The 19,598-nt window shown below is 57.8% G+C and overlaps 3 protein-coding genes across 4 annotated transcripts in view; all 3 read right to left on the minus strand.

Annotated features, from left to right (window-relative positions):
• Positions 1-70: 70 nt before the first annotated feature.
• Positions 71-6,568, minus strand: HSD17B7 (hydroxysteroid 17-beta dehydrogenase 7). Of its 2 annotated transcripts, XM_079314178.1 has the most exons (9): positions 6,453-6,567; positions 6,169-6,372; positions 5,999-6,091; positions 4,602-4,716; positions 3,965-4,159; positions 3,001-3,105; positions 1,956-2,012; positions 1,399-1,497; positions 71-991 (listed from the first exon to the last, which is right to left on the minus strand). In XM_079314178.1, the coding sequence occupies exons 1-9, from the start codon at positions 6,485-6,487 to the stop codon at positions 896-898; spliced, it is 999 nt and encodes a 332-aa protein (XP_079170304.1). In that variant the 5' UTR covers positions 6,488-6,567; the 3' UTR covers positions 71-895. The 2 variants fall into 2 exon arrangements, 1 of the variants encoding a protein (XP_079170304.1); XR_013775324.1 differs by lacking the exons at positions 71-991; positions 1,399-1,497 and adding an exon at positions 1,543-1,817 and having other exon boundaries at positions 1,852-2,012; positions 6,453-6,568.
• Positions 3,472-19,598, minus strand: part of NOS1AP (nitric oxide synthase 1 adaptor protein) — a 77,955-nt gene continuing 61,828 nt past the window's right edge. Inside the window, exon 11 of the transcript XR_013775322.1 lies at positions 3,472-3,482. The gene's annotated coding sequence lies outside the window, so the exon portion shown is untranslated. The remainder of the gene's footprint in view (positions 3,483-19,598) is intronic.
• DDR2 (discoidin domain receptor tyrosine kinase 2) lies at positions 7,499-19,332 on the minus strand. Its single transcript, XM_079314153.1, has 17 exons — positions 18,781-19,332; positions 16,100-16,206; positions 14,790-14,892; positions 14,464-14,695; positions 14,243-14,390; positions 14,004-14,109; positions 13,521-13,704; positions 13,209-13,452; positions 13,050-13,112; positions 12,765-12,895; positions 12,100-12,310; positions 11,485-11,705; positions 11,257-11,393; positions 10,743-10,934; positions 9,791-10,019; positions 9,219-9,368; positions 7,499-9,040 (listed from the first exon to the last, which is right to left on the minus strand). Exons 2-17 carry the CDS (start codon positions 16,194-16,196, stop codon positions 8,903-8,905), a joined length of 2,586 nt encoding a protein of 861 aa, XP_079170279.1. The 5' UTR covers positions 16,197-16,206; positions 18,781-19,332; the 3' UTR covers positions 7,499-8,902.

A 19,598-nucleotide genomic window follows, 5' to 3' on the forward strand; every position in this document is an offset into this window, starting at 1 on the left:
GAAGTACAAACACCACTGCATCAATGGTAGATGGATATTGGAATAAAAACATCACTGCATCAAGAACAAGTCAGCTTCAGTCATTTATTCATTACAGCACTTGAAGTTACTGGGTGGCAGGTACTTGGTGAAGGTCTCCAGATAAAGAACAGGAAGAATGGTTGGTACAACAGATTTATATAAAAAGAGTTAAATAGATAAAACAACATGGTAACCTCTCACTCTTGCTCTGAACAGAGCAGACTGGCCCTGAGTCCAAGTTAACACCATCCTTTCCAGCCAGCCATGGTTAAAACCCTCAATGCCCACAGCCAGGGGACAGCAAGGCATCTGTGGTCACAGCTGAGGCAGGTGTGTACTGCTCAGGCCAGCTCTCCAGGAGCTTGGTTCCAGCAGCTGTGCAGACCCTGCCTGCCAGGGAGGCTCAATCCTGCAGAGCAGGTCTGCACAGCCAGCCCCAGCTCTGCTGAAGGTGAGCCTTCAAGTACCTCAGGATCAGCCACAGGTGATGTGTTTGAGCCATCTACAAACAGCAGCAAGATGCAGGGCAGCACCCAGGCTGCTGCCAGATTGAAAGCACAGGTTTTGATGCTGTTCCTGAACCATGCACAGTTCAGTCATGCAAGGCCCTGCTTTGCAACTGTGTTAGGACAGACTCTGCCTCCTCAAGGTCTCCAGTTTTATGCTAAAAGAAAAACCCCATAGCAAAAGGTCTAAGTATTTTCTCTTCAGTTTTCACACTTCCATTTTCAGGAACTGTTCACCTTCTGTCGAGAAGGAAGATTTGTGTCTGAAGCCGTGTGCCTGCAGAACAGCTGGCAACAGAGGTAGCACCAGAATGAAGAAATCCCACGTTACTGATACAAGACTCTCACCCCACTGAGAATGGCTTTACTTAGTCTAAGAGGTCATGGTATTTCTCTAGAGTCTGCTCCTCCAGATCCAACAGCTTCTGGTAAAGTTTCTCAGCAATGTCTTCATCCACATCCATCTGGAAGACAAGGAAAACTGCCCTGTGAGACCATCCCCTCAGTGGCAGCCAGGCAGACACCAAGAGCAGCTCTGGGGACAAGCAGGGTGCATTTCCAGAGCCTCCACCTTTACAAACAGCCAGCTGAAGGCATCTGCCACCAGGGCATAAACCAGAAAAAATTCTGAAGAAGCATCATGACATACTTAACTTGTTCTGATCATCACTTCCATTATCTTCCAACTCCAGCCTAAGCCAGGAGCTACTCTAGGAAACACTGCAGATAACCCCCACATCCCTTCCTGCTACTTGGCATTCAACAAGCATCTTCCTTGCACCCCAGGCACAGGACACCCTTGGCACCAGCCCTCCCATGCAAAGGGGCTCACAGACCCCCCCCTGCAGCTTGAAGCTCCCTCTCCATTTACCTTTCTTGGCTCCACATAGCATCTCCCCAGCCCAGTAGTACAGCTGTGGTATTTCACCAGGGCATCCAGGTACTCTGGCTTCTGTTTGAACAGCCACACCTGGGAAGAACAGCACAAAGATGTACAAGCCCAGCACACACTGTCCCAGCCAAGCCTGGGGGCAAAGACCTGATGCCAGCAGACACCACAGGTGCTCCCACCAAGCAGGGGAAGATGTGATCTGTGAAGTTCTCAGCAGTTCAGCATGGCTAAACTTGCTCCCACTGTGCCCCCACCACCCACCTCCATCCCCTGTGCTGCACATCATTCCCCTTGGGCAGGATGTTTTCCCAAAATCCTTTATTTTGTGGGTGCTGGGTGAAGGCCACAGAGCACCATGAGGCAGATCAGCCCTGGGGACAGCTGATCCCCCACACTCACTGCTGTGTGCTGTTTGGGGGTCAAACACAGCACCCACCCAGCAGCCTTGCTGAGAGGCTCTTTGCTCAAGCCACAGAACCCCAGAAGAGCTACCCAGAAGGAAGGAATATTAAAATAGCAAGTTGTGAACTACTTACATGAGCTTCTGCTCCATTATAGGGTGTCAGGGTGTAAGTTTTGGCAAAAAATCGGATCTGAGGGAAAAGAAAGACATGGCAGAATCTGTGCTGTGGCTCCAGGTTTGTTGGCAAGCCCTGAGCAGCCCAAACATTCTAGATAATCTACCAGAAATGCTTCTCAAACTGGTAACACTGCACACTGATTAAAGCACTCCTTTATCACCACAAACTGTTTCTGGAGACCCCCAGCAATCATCAAGTGTCACTCCACACTCCCACACAGAGTCCATCCCAAGGCAGGAGCCACACACACCTCACAGGTGCCTCTGCTGGGAGGGTCTCAAGGGCAGGGATGGCAGAGGGGATCTGCAGTTCTGCCAGCTTGGAGGACAGATGAGAAGGTATTGCCAGGAGAAATGTGATCCATCAGGATCAGCTGCTGCAACTGGGGCAGCTTAAGATGAAAGGCAATTCTTGCAGCAGGAGCATCAAGGCTCAGAGTAGGCAGCCCTCAGGGACTGAACTGCAGTGAAAGCTGAGGGCCAGAGGAAGAAAGGCAAGGAAACTTTTGGGGAAGCAGGGGAGAGGCAGTACAGAGCAGGAGGTTTTGCTTTCCATAGGGTTGGAATTAAAAAACAACACTGCCTTCTAGAGGAATAGAAAGAACAACACTGAGAAACAGGTTGTTCTAGAAATGAACAGCATCTCAAAGCTAAGGGGCCAAGCCACTTCCAAGCTCTGCTGCCAGCAAGCTCATGGTGTTTCACAAGCCCAGGCAGAGCTGGCAAATCTTCCAAGGGGAGCCTTGGCAAACACTACAGTGGCTGAAGGGCTGAACTCTGCCCCTCTGCACAGAGTCCAGCACCAAATCTCCAAGCTCAGCTTGGAAACTGGGGCCCCAGGAGGAGAAAGGGAAGGTTTGCAGAGGGTGAAGCCTGCCCAGCCCAACAGAAGGACAAAAATCTATAGAAACACAGGCAGCAAGGAGCCAGAAGTGTGTTGTACATCACTTACAGTGAAGTGTGTCACAGCACAAAACCAGCCAGGACATTTATCCACTCACCAACCACATGATGGGCATGAGCAGCTTCCACAGAAAAACAGGCAAAATTCCATAGGTCATGTTGGACATAACGAGCCCAGGACAAACAACACTGGAATAGAGACCCTGCAGAGAAGAAACCATGTCAGGGTGCAATTGCACCACACTGAAAAGAACAGGTCACACTCCTTCCCTCCCTGTACTCCTCAGCAGGAGAGGGTGTGTACAGACAGTAATACTCCACTAAGTACCAGAGCAGACAGCAATTAGATGGAGTGATTTTTAAGAGGTGAAAATTGGAAATGTTTGTGTTAAATCCATGCCCATTCCAAACCCCCAGGGTAGAAAGTGCAGCCTCCTGGTGTAATCTCCACACAGCTCAGCAGCCACAGCAGATATCCCACAAATTACAGCCCAAAGGCTACCTCTTCTTTAAGATACAAGAGTTCAGCCTTTTGGGACTAAACCACTTAATCTGGAAGTGTTTGAGAGTGGCACAACCACTACTGCTGGACCAGAGCTGCAGCTGCCAACAAAATTCATCATTCCCCTCAAGGCAGGGAAGGCAGGCTGCTTGTACAGCTCACTGTAACAAACCTGAGCAGCAGCACAGGCAGCACTGCCAGAGCAGCCCTGTGCTGGCAGGCAGGGACACCTGAGAAAAGCAGAGCCTCTTTGCCCTTTAACATCAGCTCTGATCTAGAGAAAAGAGGTCACAAGGTAAGAACTGCTCCCATAAATCTCCTGCTTTTGGAAGTTTTTCTGGCCAGAACTCCCGAACCTGACAGTCTTTCTGGCAGATTCTCCAGCCCCTACACCACCAGCTCAAGCTCAGCCATGCTTAGTTCTTACCTGTGCATTAAGGAATGCACCAGATTGCTATGAGTGAACAAAAGCACCAGGTAACAACAATGCCATGATAATTACAAACACTAATGCAACAGTAATCAGTAGGTTTCTGCAGCAGCACAAACCCCATCATCACCTGGCCATTAAATTTCCTGTTCAGAACCACACTTGTCAGGTCAGTAGCATATTTGGAGGAACTGTATGATTCCTGCCCCTTGGCATGCTGATAGTCAGAGAGGCTGAAGGCAGACTCCCTGGCATTGCTGGAGGAGGTCCAGATCAGTCGGGAGGGCTTCTCCTGGCCACAGAGCAGAGACTGCAGCTGGCGCACCTGGAAAAACAGTTGTTAACTTATTTAACACAGCACTTCCCCAGTCTCAGGGTGTAGCTTTACAGCACCTGAGGCTGTGAGCTTCTCTCAGTGCTCTCAGCCAGCTTTTCCCAGACTAGCCAAAAGCAGACACTTGTACAAGCAGCTGTCACTCTGCTGGACAGCTCAGCTGAGCACCTCAGAATTTAATACAAGCATTAGTATTTACCCTGGATGGAGAACTACATATTACTGACCTCTGTCTGCTGGCTTACTACAGCAACCTCAAAATTACATTAACTCTTGCAACAAAAATCAGCATTTAAACAAATGTCAAGCCTTTTCCCCTGTCATATCTGCAGCCCTCATCAGGACCTGAACCTGTGAGATCTGTCCTGCCCAGACCCATCCCTACCCACACCAAACATCAGACTGAGGGTCCAGCCTTCACACAGAGCCTCACCAGCATGAAGTGTCCAAAGAGGTTGGTAGCAAACACCTCCTGAAGCCCATCTCCATTCAGCCTGTCTGTCTGGGTCATGATGCCTTCTGCAGTGGTCAGCATGTGGAGCAGCTTCCTGGAAGCCAGGAGCAGGAGTTAGTGAGGAACCCACACTGCCAGGAGGAATCCACCACCCCCTACTTCAGCAGAACCCCCATCTCACAGGTTCCACACAGCTTCACCTCCAAGGGCAGTATCAAACCATGCAAAAATAGATGGGAAAGATCTACAGAGTATCCCAGGTCCTTTATTTGCAAATGCCTCAATACTGATTGGGTCAGAGAAGACTTGTCCCTTCCTTCACTTTCCCATGGTAAAGCACAGTTAGAAACATCTCCTTCCCTCATTTCATGCTCAGATAACTTAATCAAGCTCCAGCATGGAGCCAAGCCCTCGGGCCATACCTAATGCAGGCAGGGAAACCAATCTGGCTCAACACCCCAACAGCTCTGTTAGACTGACACAAGTCACTGTACCCTCAGCTCAGCTTCCCCACAGAGATACCATGCTCTTATGAATGCCATGAGCTTCATAAAATACTGTGACCCACAGCTACGAACAGCTACATTTCTCCTGCAGTGGCTGCCCTCCTCATGCACCCAGCAGGGCCCACACTGGGGATCAGGAGTGCCACTGGGCACCTTGGACACCTCACACCCGGGATCAGGAGTGCCACTGGGCACCTTGGACACCTCACACCGGGATCAGGAGTGCCACTGGGCACCTTGGAGCACCTCACACCAGGATCAGGAGTGGCACTGGGCACCTTGGACACCTCACACCCGGGATCAGGAGTGCCACTGGGCACCTTGGACACCTCACACCGGGATCAGGAGTGGCACTGGGCACCTTGGACACCTCACACCGGGATCAGGAGTGGCACTGGGCACCATGGACACCTCACACCCGGGATCAGGAGTGGCACTGGGCACCTTGGACACCTCACACCCGGGATCAGGAGTGGCACTGGGCACCTTGGACACCTCACACCCGGGATCAGGAGTGGCACTGGGCACCTTGGACACCTCACACCGGGATCAGGAGTGGCACTGGGCACCATGGACACCTCACACCGGGATCAGGAGTGGCACTGGGCACCTTGGACACCTCACACCGGGATCAGGAGTGGCACTGGGCACCTTGGACACCTCACACCGGGATCAGGAGTGGCACTGGGCACCTTGGACACCTCACACCGGGGATCAGGAGTGGCACTGGGCACCGTGGGCCACCCCAGCACGGCACTCAGCCGCCCATCCCACCCCACACAGGACAGCATCCCACAGGGAATGCTCTACCCCACACGGGGCCCATCTTGGGGATGTCATCCCACAGGAACCCCCGGCAGCATCTCCTACCCGGTGAGGAGCCCGTGCCACAGCGCCTTGAAGTTCACGTGCGGGTTGGGCATGATGCCGGCGTTCAGGTACACGAAGTCCAGGCGCTGAAACCTGCGGGAAGGGAGCACAGGAGGCGGCTCGGAGCGGCTCAGGGGTGCCCGGTGTGTGAGGGAGGGCAGATCCCGTACCTGCAGCGCAGCTCCCGGGCGGCCCGCAGGACGGAGGCCAGGTTGCCCAGGTCCACGTCCACGGTGGACACCTGTGCGGCGGGGTAGGCGGCCAGCAGGAGTTCGCGCGTGGCCTCGCTCTTCTGCTCGTTTCGGCAGGCGATGCACAGGTGGATGCGGCCATCCTCCTCCAGCAGCCGCCGGCACAGCGCCAGCCCCACGCCGCTGCAACGGGACGGGGTCAGAGAGAGCCGAGCCCTACCCATACCAGCCTTCCCCTGCTGCCCCCCGGCAGGGTCACTCACCCGCTCGCTCCGGTCACCAACACCACGCGCTCCATGTCTGCCCTCAGCTACCGCCCCCCGCCCCTATAAGCGCCGCGCGCGGCCGGCCCCGCCCCGCCCCGCCCCTGCAGCCAATCAGCGCGCGGAAGGGGGGCGGGGCCCGCGCGGGCGGTGGCGTGATTGTGAGCAGAGCGCGGGGGGCGGGGCCGCAGTGACGCACTCGCCGTGACCCCGCCCCAGGGGACACGCCCCAGTGAGACCACGCCCATACCGTGCTGTCGTGCCCACGTGACATTGCCCCCCGCCCATTCCTCTCGAGGCCTCGCCCCCTCCGTGGAGAGCCTTGGATGTTCCTGCTGTTCCTTCCCACTCTATTCCTATTCCTATTCCTGTTCCTATTCCTATTCCTATTCCTATTTCTATTTCTATTCCTATTCCTATTCCCGTTCACTTCCCGTTCCCATTCCCATTTACTTACCTTCCATTCCCATTCCTGTTCCCTTCTCTTTCCATTCCAATTCCCTTCCTTTCCCATTCCCATTCCCATTCCATTCCAATTCCCTTCCCTTCTCTATTCCCCATTCCATTCCCTCGCCATTCCGTTCCAATTCCCTTCCCTTTCCCATCCCCACTGCCGCTCCCACTCCCATTCCCATTGGATCCCGTTCCGCCCCGCGCTGCCGCCCGTTGCCACCGGGGCAGGTATTGCAGCCCAGCAGCAGCGCCCAGCCGGTGGCTGTTCCCCGGTGCCGCCGTGCCGGGCAGGGCTGGCTGTGCAGGGCTCTGCGGGAGCGCTCCGGGGCTAAAAAAGGCGCAGCCGACCCCACAGCTGCCCCCGGACACCCCAGTGTCACTGGCTGCGGGGCCGTGCAGATCGGTGCCCGGCACTGGGAGCTGCAGGTGTGCCCACCTGTGCTCCATCTCATCGCTGCCCTCTGTGGGCACAGCCCCCATCCCTGCCCTGCCTTCTGTGGGGCACAGCTCTCCATCCCATCCCTGCCCTCTGTGGGGCACAGCCCCCATCCCATCCCTGCCCTCTGTGGGCACAGCTCTCCATCCCATCCCTGCCCTCTGTGGGCACAGCTCTCCATCCCATCCCTGCCCTCTGTGGGGCACAGCCCCCATCCCTGCCCTCTCCCAGACCCTCGGTGCTGCTGGCCATGTCCTGAGATGGATGCTGAGCCCCAGAGCATCCTTGCTCCCACCCAGCTGGTGTGGATGCCCCTTGCTCCAGCTCTCAGGCTGTGCTCCCACACCACATCCCAGCACACAGTGCAGCTCCAGAGTCCCCCAGCCCTGGGGGGAGGCGAACTGAGATGCTGCAGAGGCACCACAAGGAAACCAGACAGCCAGGCTCACATACCGAGTGTCTCTTCAGCGGGTTTGCCCCTACACACAGGTGCATCTACTGAATATACACATGCCTTAGCCATGGGGTACTGGGAACCGTGCTGAACTAATGTGTACAAGTGTGGAGGGGTCCCTGGACCCCTCAGTCCACAGTTCCTCCTGTTCCGAGCCTGGGGTGTAAGGTGGTGCCAGCTCTGGGAGGATGGACGGGTGCCAGAGGCTGTGGGATGCTCGGGTGGCAGAGCCCAGCTCAGGTGACCTGTGATCCCAGGCTGAGGGCCAGGAGAGTTGCAGTGCCCTGCTCCATGCAGGCATGGGCACCAGGCAGCTGCCAGTGGAACTCTGCTGCGTGCCTTCCTCTCCTGGCAGATGAAGATAAGGGGGAGGACAATCTGGAGGCTTCCCCATGGCAGTAAAAGCTGGCATCCCTGCTAGCATCCACAATGCATTTGGTGGGCAGTAGAGCTGTCCTGGAGTGGCTGTGGTGGGTGAGGGAATGTCCCCTGGGCAAGATGCCCGCTCCTCCCTGGCTGCACACTGCAGCAGCTGGGTGAGGTGCTGGGAGAGCCCTCAGGCTTCTCCCTGAGCAGCTGGGGCTGGCCAGCAGGGAGGGCTCTTGCGGCATGTCCAACGCCCCAAATGTCCGTGGAGTCTTTGTTTCCACCCTTGCACAGCCCACAGAGAGCCGGTGAGCTCACAGCTCCTCCCGAGGCAGGTGCTGGCTGCCGGGCTGTCCCTGTGGCAGGGCACACATCCCTGCCCAGGCTCCTGCCCTGCCTGGGGGCTCAGCTTCCCCACCGAGAGGGTCCAGCTGAAGCTCGTCCCCTCCAGCCAGGGAGGAGCAGCTGCTCTGTCCGAGTCCTTGTCTGTCACCAGAACACGCTGCTCCAATAAATAACTCCCCCAAGCCTTGCTGCTGCCAGGTGTGCAGGGAAGCTGTCCCACGCCATGGGGTTTGTGTTTGTGTCCTTGGGGTCTCCTCTGAGGCCTCACTGCACTGTGAGAACACGAGCAGCTGCTCGGGGTCTATGGCTAAGTCCGAGTGAAGTGGCTTCCGTTTGCATATGGGGCTCCTCCGGGGACAGGGAAGGATGGGGAGCAGGACAGGCGGCAGCCAAGGCTCATTCCTCTCTGGCTGAGTCCTGGAGAAGGCGGTGGATGTCCTGGAAGGAGGGACGGTCCTTGGTGTCCCGTCTCCAGCAGCTGAGCATTAGCTTATAGACTGAGTCAGGGCATAGCACGGGCTGGGGAAGGTAGGTCTGCAAAACAAAAGGCAAAATTAGCAAAGAGAGAATTACAGCTGCAGAAAGCAAGGTGCGGACTGCTCCTGGAGAGTCAGAGTGTCCCATACCCCATACCCCATACCCCATATCTCATATCCCATACCCCATATCCTACATCCCCTATCCCAATCCCCATACCCTGTCCCGGCCCCACCTGCCGGCCCTGGTCGCGGAAGAACTCTCCGGTGTTCTCGATGACCTGCTCGTCAGACATATGGCAGTAGGGCTGCTCCCGGCACAGGGTGAAGGTCTCCCACAGCGTCACCCCAAATGCCCACACGTCACTGGCCGTGGTGAACTTGCCCTGGCCAGAGGGAGCAGAGCAGAGTCAGGGGTGGGCTTTACCCCATCCTGCTCCAGAAGCTGTGGGTGCTTGAGGATCAAAACCTCCCGGACGCTTCAGCATCCAGATCTGCAGGTCTGGCTGGCAGCAACTGCTCTGAGAGCTGGGGCTTGCCCAGGACCCAGCTCCCTGCAAAGGTTAAAACCAGCACTACTCCCTCTTCCAGCTCTGACCATGGCCAGGATAAGATCCTGCTTAAAGTATGCACTGGGACATCAAAAATCACCCCAGCCTGCCTCAAAAAGCTGCCACCACTCCCGCTTTTCCCACGCTCCACCCCAAATCTGAGCACAGACCTCTCCATCCCTCCTGCACCCCCCAGGCCAAGGGAACAGGGCAGGGAGCATCCCCAGTGCTGTCAGAGCAGCCCCAGCCCCGGGTACCAGCAGGATGCTCTCCCAGGACATCCAGCGGATGGGCAGCACGGCCCGGCCCTGGATGCGGTAGTAGTCCCCGCTGTAGAGGTTCCTGCTCATGCCAAAGTCGGCGATCTTGATGGTGTAGTGCTTCCCCACCAGGCAGTTGCGCGTGGCCAGGTCCCGGTGCACGAAGTTGAGGGATGAGAGGTACTTCATGCCCGAGGCGATCTGGGTGGCCATGAACCGCAGGTCACTGTGGGCACATGGGACTGGTCAGCAGAGGGAGGGAGGGAGGACAGTGGCCACCCTGCTCCTGTCCCTGCTCTCCCAGCCAGCCCTACTGTCTTGGGTTGCAATGCAGGATGTGACCAAAAGTTTGTGTTCTATCGCTATCTGTTTAAACCAGGTGGGGTAGTGTTTATCTTTTCCACAGCCCATCATCCCTCCAGGAGATTTCTCCTGTTAATGGGCCCATTTAGTCCCACTGCATGACTGATAAAATTACATCATCCCATTGGGAGATGCTCCAGCCAGGGGGAGCAGCCAAGCCTTTCCTACCCAGAGAAAAACTGACATTTTGGACACCAAGGGACCTTCTTAACACTGGATTCCAGAGGAAAGCCAGACCTTTCCACATCATCCCTGCACCTCCAGAGGAAACTGCACCTTCTCCAGGAGCACTGCTCCAGCTGAACCACATCTGCCACTGCAGGAGGATGCAGCCACCATGGAATGGGACTGCTGCCACCACCCTGACTGACTGACGGGTGTCAGCTTGGATTCTGACTCTGGCAGTCTTTTTGTAATACTGTATTTCTATTTTAATTTTCCTAGTAAAGAATGGTTATTCCTATTCCCATATCTTTTCCTGAGAGCTCCTTAATTTCCAAATTACAATAATTTGGAGGGAGGGGGTTTACACTGTCCATCTCTGCCTTTATTAACAAACACCAGTGTTTCAAAGCAGGACCCCTACCTGACAGAGGGTGTGTGGCCAGCACTGGGGCTGCCTCCCTGCTGGCGGGACAGGAACTGGTTGAGGTCTCCATTCTCCATGTACTCAGTGATCATGCACAGGGGGTCGTCTGTGATGCACACCGCCAGCAGCCGGATGATGTTGGGGTCCTTCAGCCGAGACATGATCTTGATTTCCTTCAGAAAATCATTCCTTTCCGGAACAGAAACCACACAGGTCGCACAGACAGACCCAGAGGGGCACAGAGGTGAGCAGAGACTGGCCAAGAGCCACCCACCCACCCCAGTCTGCTGTGGGCCCCCTCCCCTGAGACTGGAGAAGATGGGTGGGCTCAGCAGGTAGACGGGCACTGGGGAGCTGGTGAGGACCAAGGATCCTGCTGTGGGACAGCCCAGCATCCCCAGAGAGCTCAGGTGTGTGGTCCTTGCAGTGGCACTGAGCATACAGCTGATAGATGCTTTCCAAGCACCCCAGCTCCCCTGGAGGGGCTCTGTGTGCCCCCCTCAGCCCCTACCTGGCGTTCTTGTTGGCATCTGCCCGCAGCATCTTCACAGCCACCAGCACCGGGTGCTCAGAGCTGCCATCCAAGCCCTCCAGGGCAAAGTCCTTCCCTGTGAACTTCTCCATGCCCTCCACTTCACAGAGGTGAACCTGGGGGAACAATGGGCAGCCATTTCCTCTGCTCACCCACAGCCTCCCACCAGCTGGGAAGAACTTTGCCTGATCCCTGCTGGGAGCTCACCTCCCCAAATTGGCCTTCCCCCAGCTTCTCCTTGAAGGTCAGCAGCTTCCTGGGGAACTCCTCGACGGCCACGTCCTTGCCAGAGAGCAGGTCCATGGTGAGGGCTGGCACTGAGTAGGTGTTGCCTCCCGTCACGCCCTGCAGGTTGACGATGTCGGCCTCGGCGTAGTGTGGCACGCCCTCGGGGACGCTGGCCTGGGGCTTGGCAGGGCCACTGCAGCCTGGGGGGACACAGAGGGGCCAGCCCTGCCGTGGGTGTGCTGCCCTGCAGCCCCTGCTCCCTGCTGGCTGCTCACGCTCTGTCCCTTCTGCCCCAGAGCCCTGCACTTCTTCCCCATCAAACACCAAACCAGCCAAGCCCTGAGCTCCAGGCAAGCAAAGATCAATGCCTGGCCTCCAGATGGGCAAGGAAGAGGTGCCAGAGCATCCCAGGGATGACAGTGGGACACAGCCGAGCCTGGCACAGGACACAGGCTTTGTGTGACCCTCACATGGGATGCACGGGGGCTTGTGAGACCTCTGTGCCAAAATGTTGGGAGAGTGGCCAGCAGCTGGGGCTGGGCAGAGGGGGCTGCAGCAGGCTCAGTGCTGCGAGCACCGTGTCCTGGCTCTCACCTGTGTCCTCCTCCCCCGAGGTGAACTCGGGCAGCTTGCGGATCAGGCGGGAGGGCTCCTGGTAGTCGGGGCCCAGGGGGAAGATGCGGTCGTAGGTGGAGCTGGACTCCTGCTCGCTGGGGGAGGAGGAGCGGTTGTGGTTGAACATGCTGGACTCGCTGGGCAGGGAGAGGCTGACGGTCATTTCATCGTCCAGCATCCTCCGTGACGCCTGTGACAGCGGGGCAAGGGAGGAGAGAGCTGGGGTTCCCCACAGCACGGCCAGGATGGCTCCTGTTCCATGGTATCAAACCTCTCTGGTCCCTGGATTGCAACACCTGCCTGGGCTTGGCCTCATGTTCCCCCTTCTCTTGTCTGCCTCTATGGAGGAGGGCTTGGCTTCATCAGCTCTGTGAGTGACCTTGGTTAAGGTGGTGGCTGTGGTGAGAGCCCTCCACACCCCGGCTCCTGCTCCCCAGATTAGCTTCAGGACAGAGGGATGGACAAACAGGCAAGTCCCAAAGTCACCACCCTGCTCAGCTAAGTGCCCTTGCTTGGGAGATTGCTGCAAAGCACAGCATTACTGAAGAGGGGAAGGGAGTAGCTGTCCTTGCACAGAGTCTGTTTTCTCCCAGAGTGAGCCCACCACCACAGGGCACCTCACCAGCCACGCCACGCTTGCCCACCTTCTCCAGCATCTTCTGCCAGAACTGCCGCCACAGTATGATGACAATGATGGCCACCAGGATGAAGATGATGGCCACCAGGCACCCGATCAGGATGCGCGTGTTGCTGTCGTCTACCTTGAGCGTGGGGTCTGGCCAGGGAAGGGGTAAGGATTAGGGTTAGGGTTAGAGTTAGGGTTAGGTCCAGCATGGGGTCTAGCCAGAGAAGGGGACAGGGAGGGCCTGTCACAGTGGGGTGGGGGTGACCCCTGCCCCCTTCTTTGTCAGCACAGGTGACACGCTTACCATAAGTGGTGGGGACCACAGGTGCCTCGGCAGGGGGCATTGAGTTGTTGTACATGGCTGCATCTGGCCAGGGAGAAGAGAACATGAGGGTGGGGGTGTGGGTGCCCCACAGCCCCGCTATCCCCTCGAGCCTCCCACCCAGGAGAGCCTGGCGGGTACCTGACTGGAAGGTGATCTCACTGAACATCATCCAGGTGTCAGCGAAGTAGTACTGGCACTTGATGGCGCTGGCCATGCGGTGCAGCAGGGGCACGGTGACAAAACGGGCGCTGGGGTTGACATCATCCAGCACCAGCACCGAGGAGACGGCGCCGGGCTCCCAGTCGCCGGCGTCGGCGCGGAAGTAGCACTGCACCTCCTTGAAGATCTTCACGCCTTTGGTGAACATGTTGTTGCAGTGGACCTGTGGGGCAGGCGGTCAGCACGGCCGCCGAGGGGCACGGGGAGGCGGCGGGGCGGGGGTTTGGGGACCTTCATGGCCGTGAAGTTCCTGATGCGGTCGAACTCGAAGGTGATCTCCACGTAGCCGCCGGCCGTGCTCTCGTTGCACCAGCCCACGTAGTCGTAGCCCGGCCAGACGTGGTACTCGTGGGTCTGGGTGAAGTCGTCCAGCCCTGACACCCCATCCGTCAGCTGGCCCAGACCCTCTGTCATGCTGCAAGGGGACAGAAGGAGCGTGACTCTGGCCAGCCCCACCAGCCTGCACCACCCAGCACCCCCTGGCAGCTCCTCACGGGACACTTGGGGGAGATTTTGTTCCCAGTGTTCCCTCTGGAAAAGGCTGTGGGGTGATGAACATGTGGTGCATCCAGAGCAAATACAAGGGAAGGGCTGGGGCATTGAACTGTCCCCCTCGTGATGTGCAGCCTTCCCCGCCTCGAGGACACCACAAGCATTTGCTCTGCTGACAAAGCAAGTAAGAAACACCCCCCTGACCTGCTGCCCAGCCCTCACCTGTAACCAAAGGCCCCGTCATACACAGAGTCATTCAGGTAGATGATGGTGCCCCCGGGAAGGACGAGCTGCTGCCCGACCGGCGCGTTGTAGGACACCAGCCCATCTGCAGGGAGGGAGGGTGAGCACATGGACACCCCCAGTCCCGGTGCTGCAGGACAGCCAGCCCCTCTGGGACGGCCAGCACGCAGGGATGGGCGCTGGGGACACAGGGACAGGCAGAGGAGAGCAGCACGCACCCAGCCAGACGCAGCCGTAGAGCTCCACGCGCAGGCACACGTTCATGGAGTGGTCGGTGACCGGGATGAAGCGCACGAAGCGGGCGATAAGGGGCGGCTCCAGGTCCTTGAGGACGATGTCGTAGGTGTTGGTGTTCCCATCCAGCACCTGGAGAGGGAGAAGCACGGTGGGGATGGGCAGGAGGAGTCTCCTCAGCCACCAGCCAGTGCAGCCTCCTCACCTGCTTCCCGTGCCGGTTCCTCCAGGAGATCCAGCGGGTGCCATCCCTGCTGTAGCTGATTTTATACATGGGGGCAAACTCGTTGCCGTGGCCCTTGGCGTGGCGGCCCTGCGTGCCCACCAGCGTGATGAAGTGCAGGGCGTGCAAGTCGATCTGCAGGAACTCCTTCAGGTCGTTTGGTGCCACGGGGGTCTTGGGGCACCAGGCTCCGTCGCCACCCTCCAAGTCCAGCCTGCGAGCCCAGAGCAGAGGAGCTGTTTGTGTTGCCCTGTGTGCCCCTTCTCCAGCACCTGCTGTGGCTACTGCAGGAGGGGGCCCGCACTCACCGTCCGTACTTGGCGGCCGTGGAGTCAGACCAGTGGCTGGAGGCAGAGATGTCCTCGTCAGGGATGTGCCCACCCGACATTCCCAAGGGGTACCGGCACACGGCTGCAAGGACACGGGCCCAGAGCTCAGCAGGAGGGAACCCATCCCTCCCTGACTGCCTGGCCAAGCTGGGCACATCCCCCGGACCAAGACAGGCAGCCATCCTCCCTGCCCACCCCTGCCCAGCAGCCCTGGCCGCGAGTGGAAAAGTACCCGGGGTGGCAGGCGGGCTGCAGCCCCGCTGATCCCTCAGCACTGCTGCTCCCCAGCAGTTATTTTTTCACGCCTGGCTGCCAAGAGCCGTGCTGAAAGGGCGGCTTGTTTGGCCGTGTTTACCGTCTGGCTGCCGGCTCCAGCCCACCGCAGCACCCCGAGAAACGCCCGCACCGAGGGGGCAAGGGCAGGCAGGGCTCTGTGCCTGGGCCACCTCCCAGCCACAGCCCCTGGCTCACCTGGCAAAGCACCCACGTGCCACTGTGCCACCATCCCCGGGACAGCACCCACGGGGACCACATCCCACATCAGGCAGGCCATATCCAACATCTGCACCATGAGCATTGGCACAGCGGGAGCATCTCCCCCTGTCTACTGCTCTCCCACAGAACTCCAATTTAATTCTTGCCAAACATGGGGCCAGCCCCGTTTTTTTGTCTTGGTAATGACAATCCTGGCCGGGCAAATCCAATTGTCAGCAGGAGAAGCAGGATTGCCTCTCTAAGTAAGCACCATGCAACCTCCAGGGAAGACCCAGCTAACTCCTCCCACAGATGGAAGAAGCCTTCAAAGGGACTTGTTGAAGGACTCCCTGGGAAAAGCTGGGCTCTGTCCATCCCTGCAGCACAGGACAGGGCTGAGCCCTGCAGGAACAGCCATCTAAACACACTTGTGCTGCTGGCCACGCAGTGTTGTGGTTTCTGAGAAAAGCCAGGCACCCAGTCAAGCTACTTCCCCAAAACCACCAGAGAAGGCACAGCCCAGCAGAGAAAACAGCAGCCTGGCACCTGACACCTCCAGACTCAGGGAGCCCCCATGGCAAGGGCCCTGCTGAGACCACAGGCTGTAGTGCCAAATCTGCCACGTCCTGCTGCCGGGGCACGCAGAGGGGGCTCTGCAGGTGCCCAGGTGAGGTGCAGAGTGACCAGGCAGGTGGCAGGTGCAGGCTTGGGGATCTATCATGTACTGCTCCTAGAGATGATGGAGCCATCTGTCAGGAGCAGAGCCCAGGGAAATGCCACGATGGCACCTGCAGCCACCAGTCTGTGTGACTTACCGGGGTTGACCTGGGCTCTGGCAGCATGTGGGACGTGCAGCAGCAGCAGGGGCAGCAGGGGCAGTGGCAGCAGGGCTGCTCGGGGGGTGGCTGGCATGTCGGCAGTCCTGTGCAGACAGAACAGGGCTCCTCAGGCTGAGGCAGCTGAGCAGGGGCAAACACCAGCCTGGCTGAGGCTGGGAGCACCTCTCCTGCACGAGACCCCACATCCCCACCTCAGCCTTGGAGCAGCAGCAGAGCCCAGGGCTCAGACCTGTGCTGGTGGTCATGGGGATCCCAGACAGCACCCCTGGGAGCCATGGTGTGCCACATCCTCATGGAATGGCCACAGGACCCGTGGGGAGCTCCCACTGGCCACCTCCACCACAGGGCACAAAGGCTATGGCCACTTCTGGCTGCCTTTGCAGGGCAGGAGTTACACAACCTGACAGTGACAGAGCGTGTTCCCTGCCTGCTGGCTCCCAGAGAGGAGAGGAGATTTACAGGGATTTTACACCTGAGATTTACAGAAGATTTACTGGGATAGCTTCCCATGGCAGAGTGGATCCCAGGGACGTGGGTGACACAGAAAGGAGTGACAGAGAGTTTGCTTAGGGGCCAGCTTGCACTCTCTGCTCAAGGGGAGCATGGGTTGGGGCTGGAGGGGACCTGGCAACAGAGCTTGGGCCACAGCATGGGGAGATAAAGGACTGGTGCTGCTGGAGGGGACAAGGGGACCTCCCCAGGATGTGCCTGCCCTTGTGTGACCATGGCCCTCAGCTGCCAGGAACCCCCAGAGCCCGAGCAGCTCCTGCTGTGCCCACACACCTCGGGGTGACCACCACAGCACCCTGCCAGGAGAAGCACCAGGGACACCCCTAAACATCACCAGCCCTGCCCCAGGCTCCCTGGCACCCCTCAACTGCCAAGAGGACACTTCACAGATGCAATCAGTTCTCTTTCTACTAAAAAAAACCCCTCTGTTTTAAGTCAGTTTAAACACACATTAACCTTTGAGAGAGCAACCCACTAACCTGGCAGTTGAGGGACCACAGCTCCTGGCAGGAGCACAAGTGAACACCTGCACTTGGGATGATTCCTCCTCCTTTTTTCTAATTTTTTTTTTTTTTTTTTTTGAAAAGCACATATGTGGGAAACTGTAGCTAGTTGCAATTAATTCAGCTGCAACTGGGAATTTCAGCTGCATTGCCCAGAGGCACACGCAGGAGGCTGCTGCGTTTGATGATGGCCAGTTCCCCCCAACATTTAAATCTTAATTTCCTTCTGCATTCCAAAAAATATCCAGGGATATTTTCCCCCCACTGTTCTTTCAGGCTGAGTAAACTCTTTGAGCATCAGGATACCAGATGCTGTAATCTCCAGCAGGGAATGCATTTACATTTGGCCTGGTATAGGGAAATCATCCCCACGTAGCCACTGGGAAGTGCTGATGACCCCTCAGGGTGTGGGGACAGTGGCTCAGGCCACCAGGCTGAGGGCTAAGGGACACACAGTCAAACACAGCTGGAAATCAGTTTTGTTCCACCAGCCCTGCAAAAGGGATGGCTCTGCAACGTTTTGACTGCAAATGTTTGCTGAAAATTTTCAATCACTGGAAAGTTTTAGTGCAGAGAGTTTTTGGAGCTCCTCCCTGGCATCGCCCAGGCTTCGAGTTTCCCTTGGCTGCTGCTATTTTGTTGTTTTCCCTTCTTATTTCCCTCCTTCCCAGGGAACTAACTGGGGGGAAAACTAAATCCACATTTGTTAAGAAACAAACCCCATCCAAGCCGTGGTCCCTGTTGCTGCCAACTCGCTCCAGGTGATGTCCCCAGGTGGGTGAGGTCCCCAGTGGGCACTGCCACCCTTGCTGGCAGTGCAGGAGCATCATCCACAGGGAGGGGGCTGGATGGCAGCAGCCTGCACCTCTTGTGCACAGCTGGACAGGAGTCTGCCAGCAAATCCTGCTGCGGAGCTGCTGTGCTCACACGGGGCTGGGGCTGCTGGTGGGACACTGGGATGTCCCTGAGTAGGACAGGCTGGCTGTCACCCATCCCAGGGCTGTTTGGGTGAGGGGGTTCAGGATCCCTGCCCCAAAAATGGCATTTTTTGGAAGGGAGCAGGACTACAGCCCCCAGCATGCCGCACCAGCAGCGGGAGCACAGTGCAGCATGCCGGGACCCGTAGTCCTCCTCCCTTCCAAAAATGCCATTTTAGACTTTTTCTGGACTGGATGCAGCCCCATTTTCTGCAGCAGCAAGCGCCTCCCCAGCCCTGGGCTGGCTGGCTGAGCTGGGGTGCGAGGAGCTCCCCGTGCCCTGGTGACACCTCCAGAGCACGGCTGGGGCTGGGGACAGCATCCATGGGCTCTGCTCTGCCAGCATCGCCCCAGGGCCACCCAGCACCAGGCCCTGAGCTCTGCCTCGCTGGGGGACCCTGGGGACAGCAGGGCCTCTCTGGCTGCCCAGCCCTGCCAACACACACACACGGGCGGGAGCTGAGCAGGGACACCGGGAAACGCCGGCATGGGGGCACAGGCTGGCACTGGGGGCCAGCTGCAGAGAAGGGGACAGCTGTCACCTCTCTGAGCGAGGACAGCGCCCTGCTGCTGCCCCAGAGCTTTCGCGGGCAGACCCAGCCCCGCCGCCTCACCCCAATCCCCCCAAATCCCAGCCGCAGCGGGGGCAGGCACAGCCCAGACTCACCGGAGCGCGGGGCCGGGCGGGCTCCGAGCCCCTCGGCCGGGCCGGGGAGCCAGGTGAGGAGAGAACTTCCCCGGGCTGATGCAAGATGCCTCTGGGAGCCCGCTCGCATTCTGTGGATTCCTGGGAGCCGGCCAGAAATCCCACAATCCTACATCTTGCACATTTGGTTTCAATTAGGGAGCGGAGAGGGGGAGCCAGTCAGCGAGCCGGGCTGGCTTTTCGGCAGAGGTTATTTTCCTTGGCCCGAGGGAACGTGCGCAGAGCTGTAATTTACAGCAAAACCCATTCATAGCGAGAGGGAAAAAAAGAAAAAAAGTCCCCGTGGCCAGCAAGGGAACTTAAAGCAATAGGCAACGTTTCACTTTCCAGCACTTGCCCCCTGGCATGCGTGTCCAGGACCCTCCTCCTGCACTGTGTAGGACACCCCAAAATGTGGGGATGGGGACTCTCCACAAGAGCCCAGAGTGTCCCAAGGGGCTGCCCCTGTCTGGGCCCCTGGGGCTCCTGCACGGGCACACGTGGCCAGCACAGAGAGCCAGCCTGGCTCAAGGCTCAGCTCCATGCAGAGCTGGTGGCTCCACATCCTTGCCAGGCACTAGCCTGGCACCATGGGCACGGCCATGCAACGAGGCAGGGAGAAAATAATAATACTACTAATAAGGGGCTCATGTTGACTTTCGTGCAGCAGCAGAAACCACAATTAAAGAGCTTTCTCAAAAATTGTTTTTTAGACTGTTTTGGCTGTGTTGAATTCCACACGCACATTATTTGGGAAGGAAGTAGCACCTCTGGCAGCAGCCCAGCACCTCCCTAAAAGG

The sequence above is a fragment of the Erithacus rubecula genome (genome assembly GCF_903797595.1).
Source record: "Erithacus rubecula genome assembly, chromosome: 10".
NCBI classification, from domain to species: Eukaryota; Metazoa; Chordata; class Aves; order Passeriformes; family Muscicapidae; genus Erithacus; species Erithacus rubecula.

Excerpts from the sequence above, each read along its gene's own strand:
- HSD17B7 (XM_079314178.1), bottom strand. The coding sequence starts at position 6,487 with ATGGAGCGCGTGGTGTTGGTGACCGGAGCGAGCGG. Across the intron at positions 4,160-4,601 it reads TCTTTGGACACTTCATGCTG|GTGCGCCAGCTGCAGTCTCT; the intron begins GTGAGGCTCTGT and ends CTGTTTTTCCAG. Across the intron at positions 3,106-3,964 it reads ACAGGAAATTTAATGGCCAG|GGTCTCTATTCCAGTGTTGT; the intron begins GTGATGATGGGG and ends TCTTCTCTGCAG.
- DDR2 (XM_079314153.1), bottom strand. The coding sequence starts at position 16,196 with ATGCCAGCCACCCCCCGAGCAGCCCTGCTGCCACTGCCCCTGCTGCCC. Across the intron at positions 14,893-16,099 it reads CAGAGCCCAGGTCAACCCCG|CCGTGTGCCGGTACCCCTTG; the intron begins GTAAGTCACACA and ends GTGTCCTTGCAG. Across the intron at positions 14,110-14,242 it reads CTACGGCTGCGTCTGGCTGG|ATGGGCTGGTGTCCTACAAC; the intron begins GTGCGTGCTGCT and ends CCCTCCCTGCAG.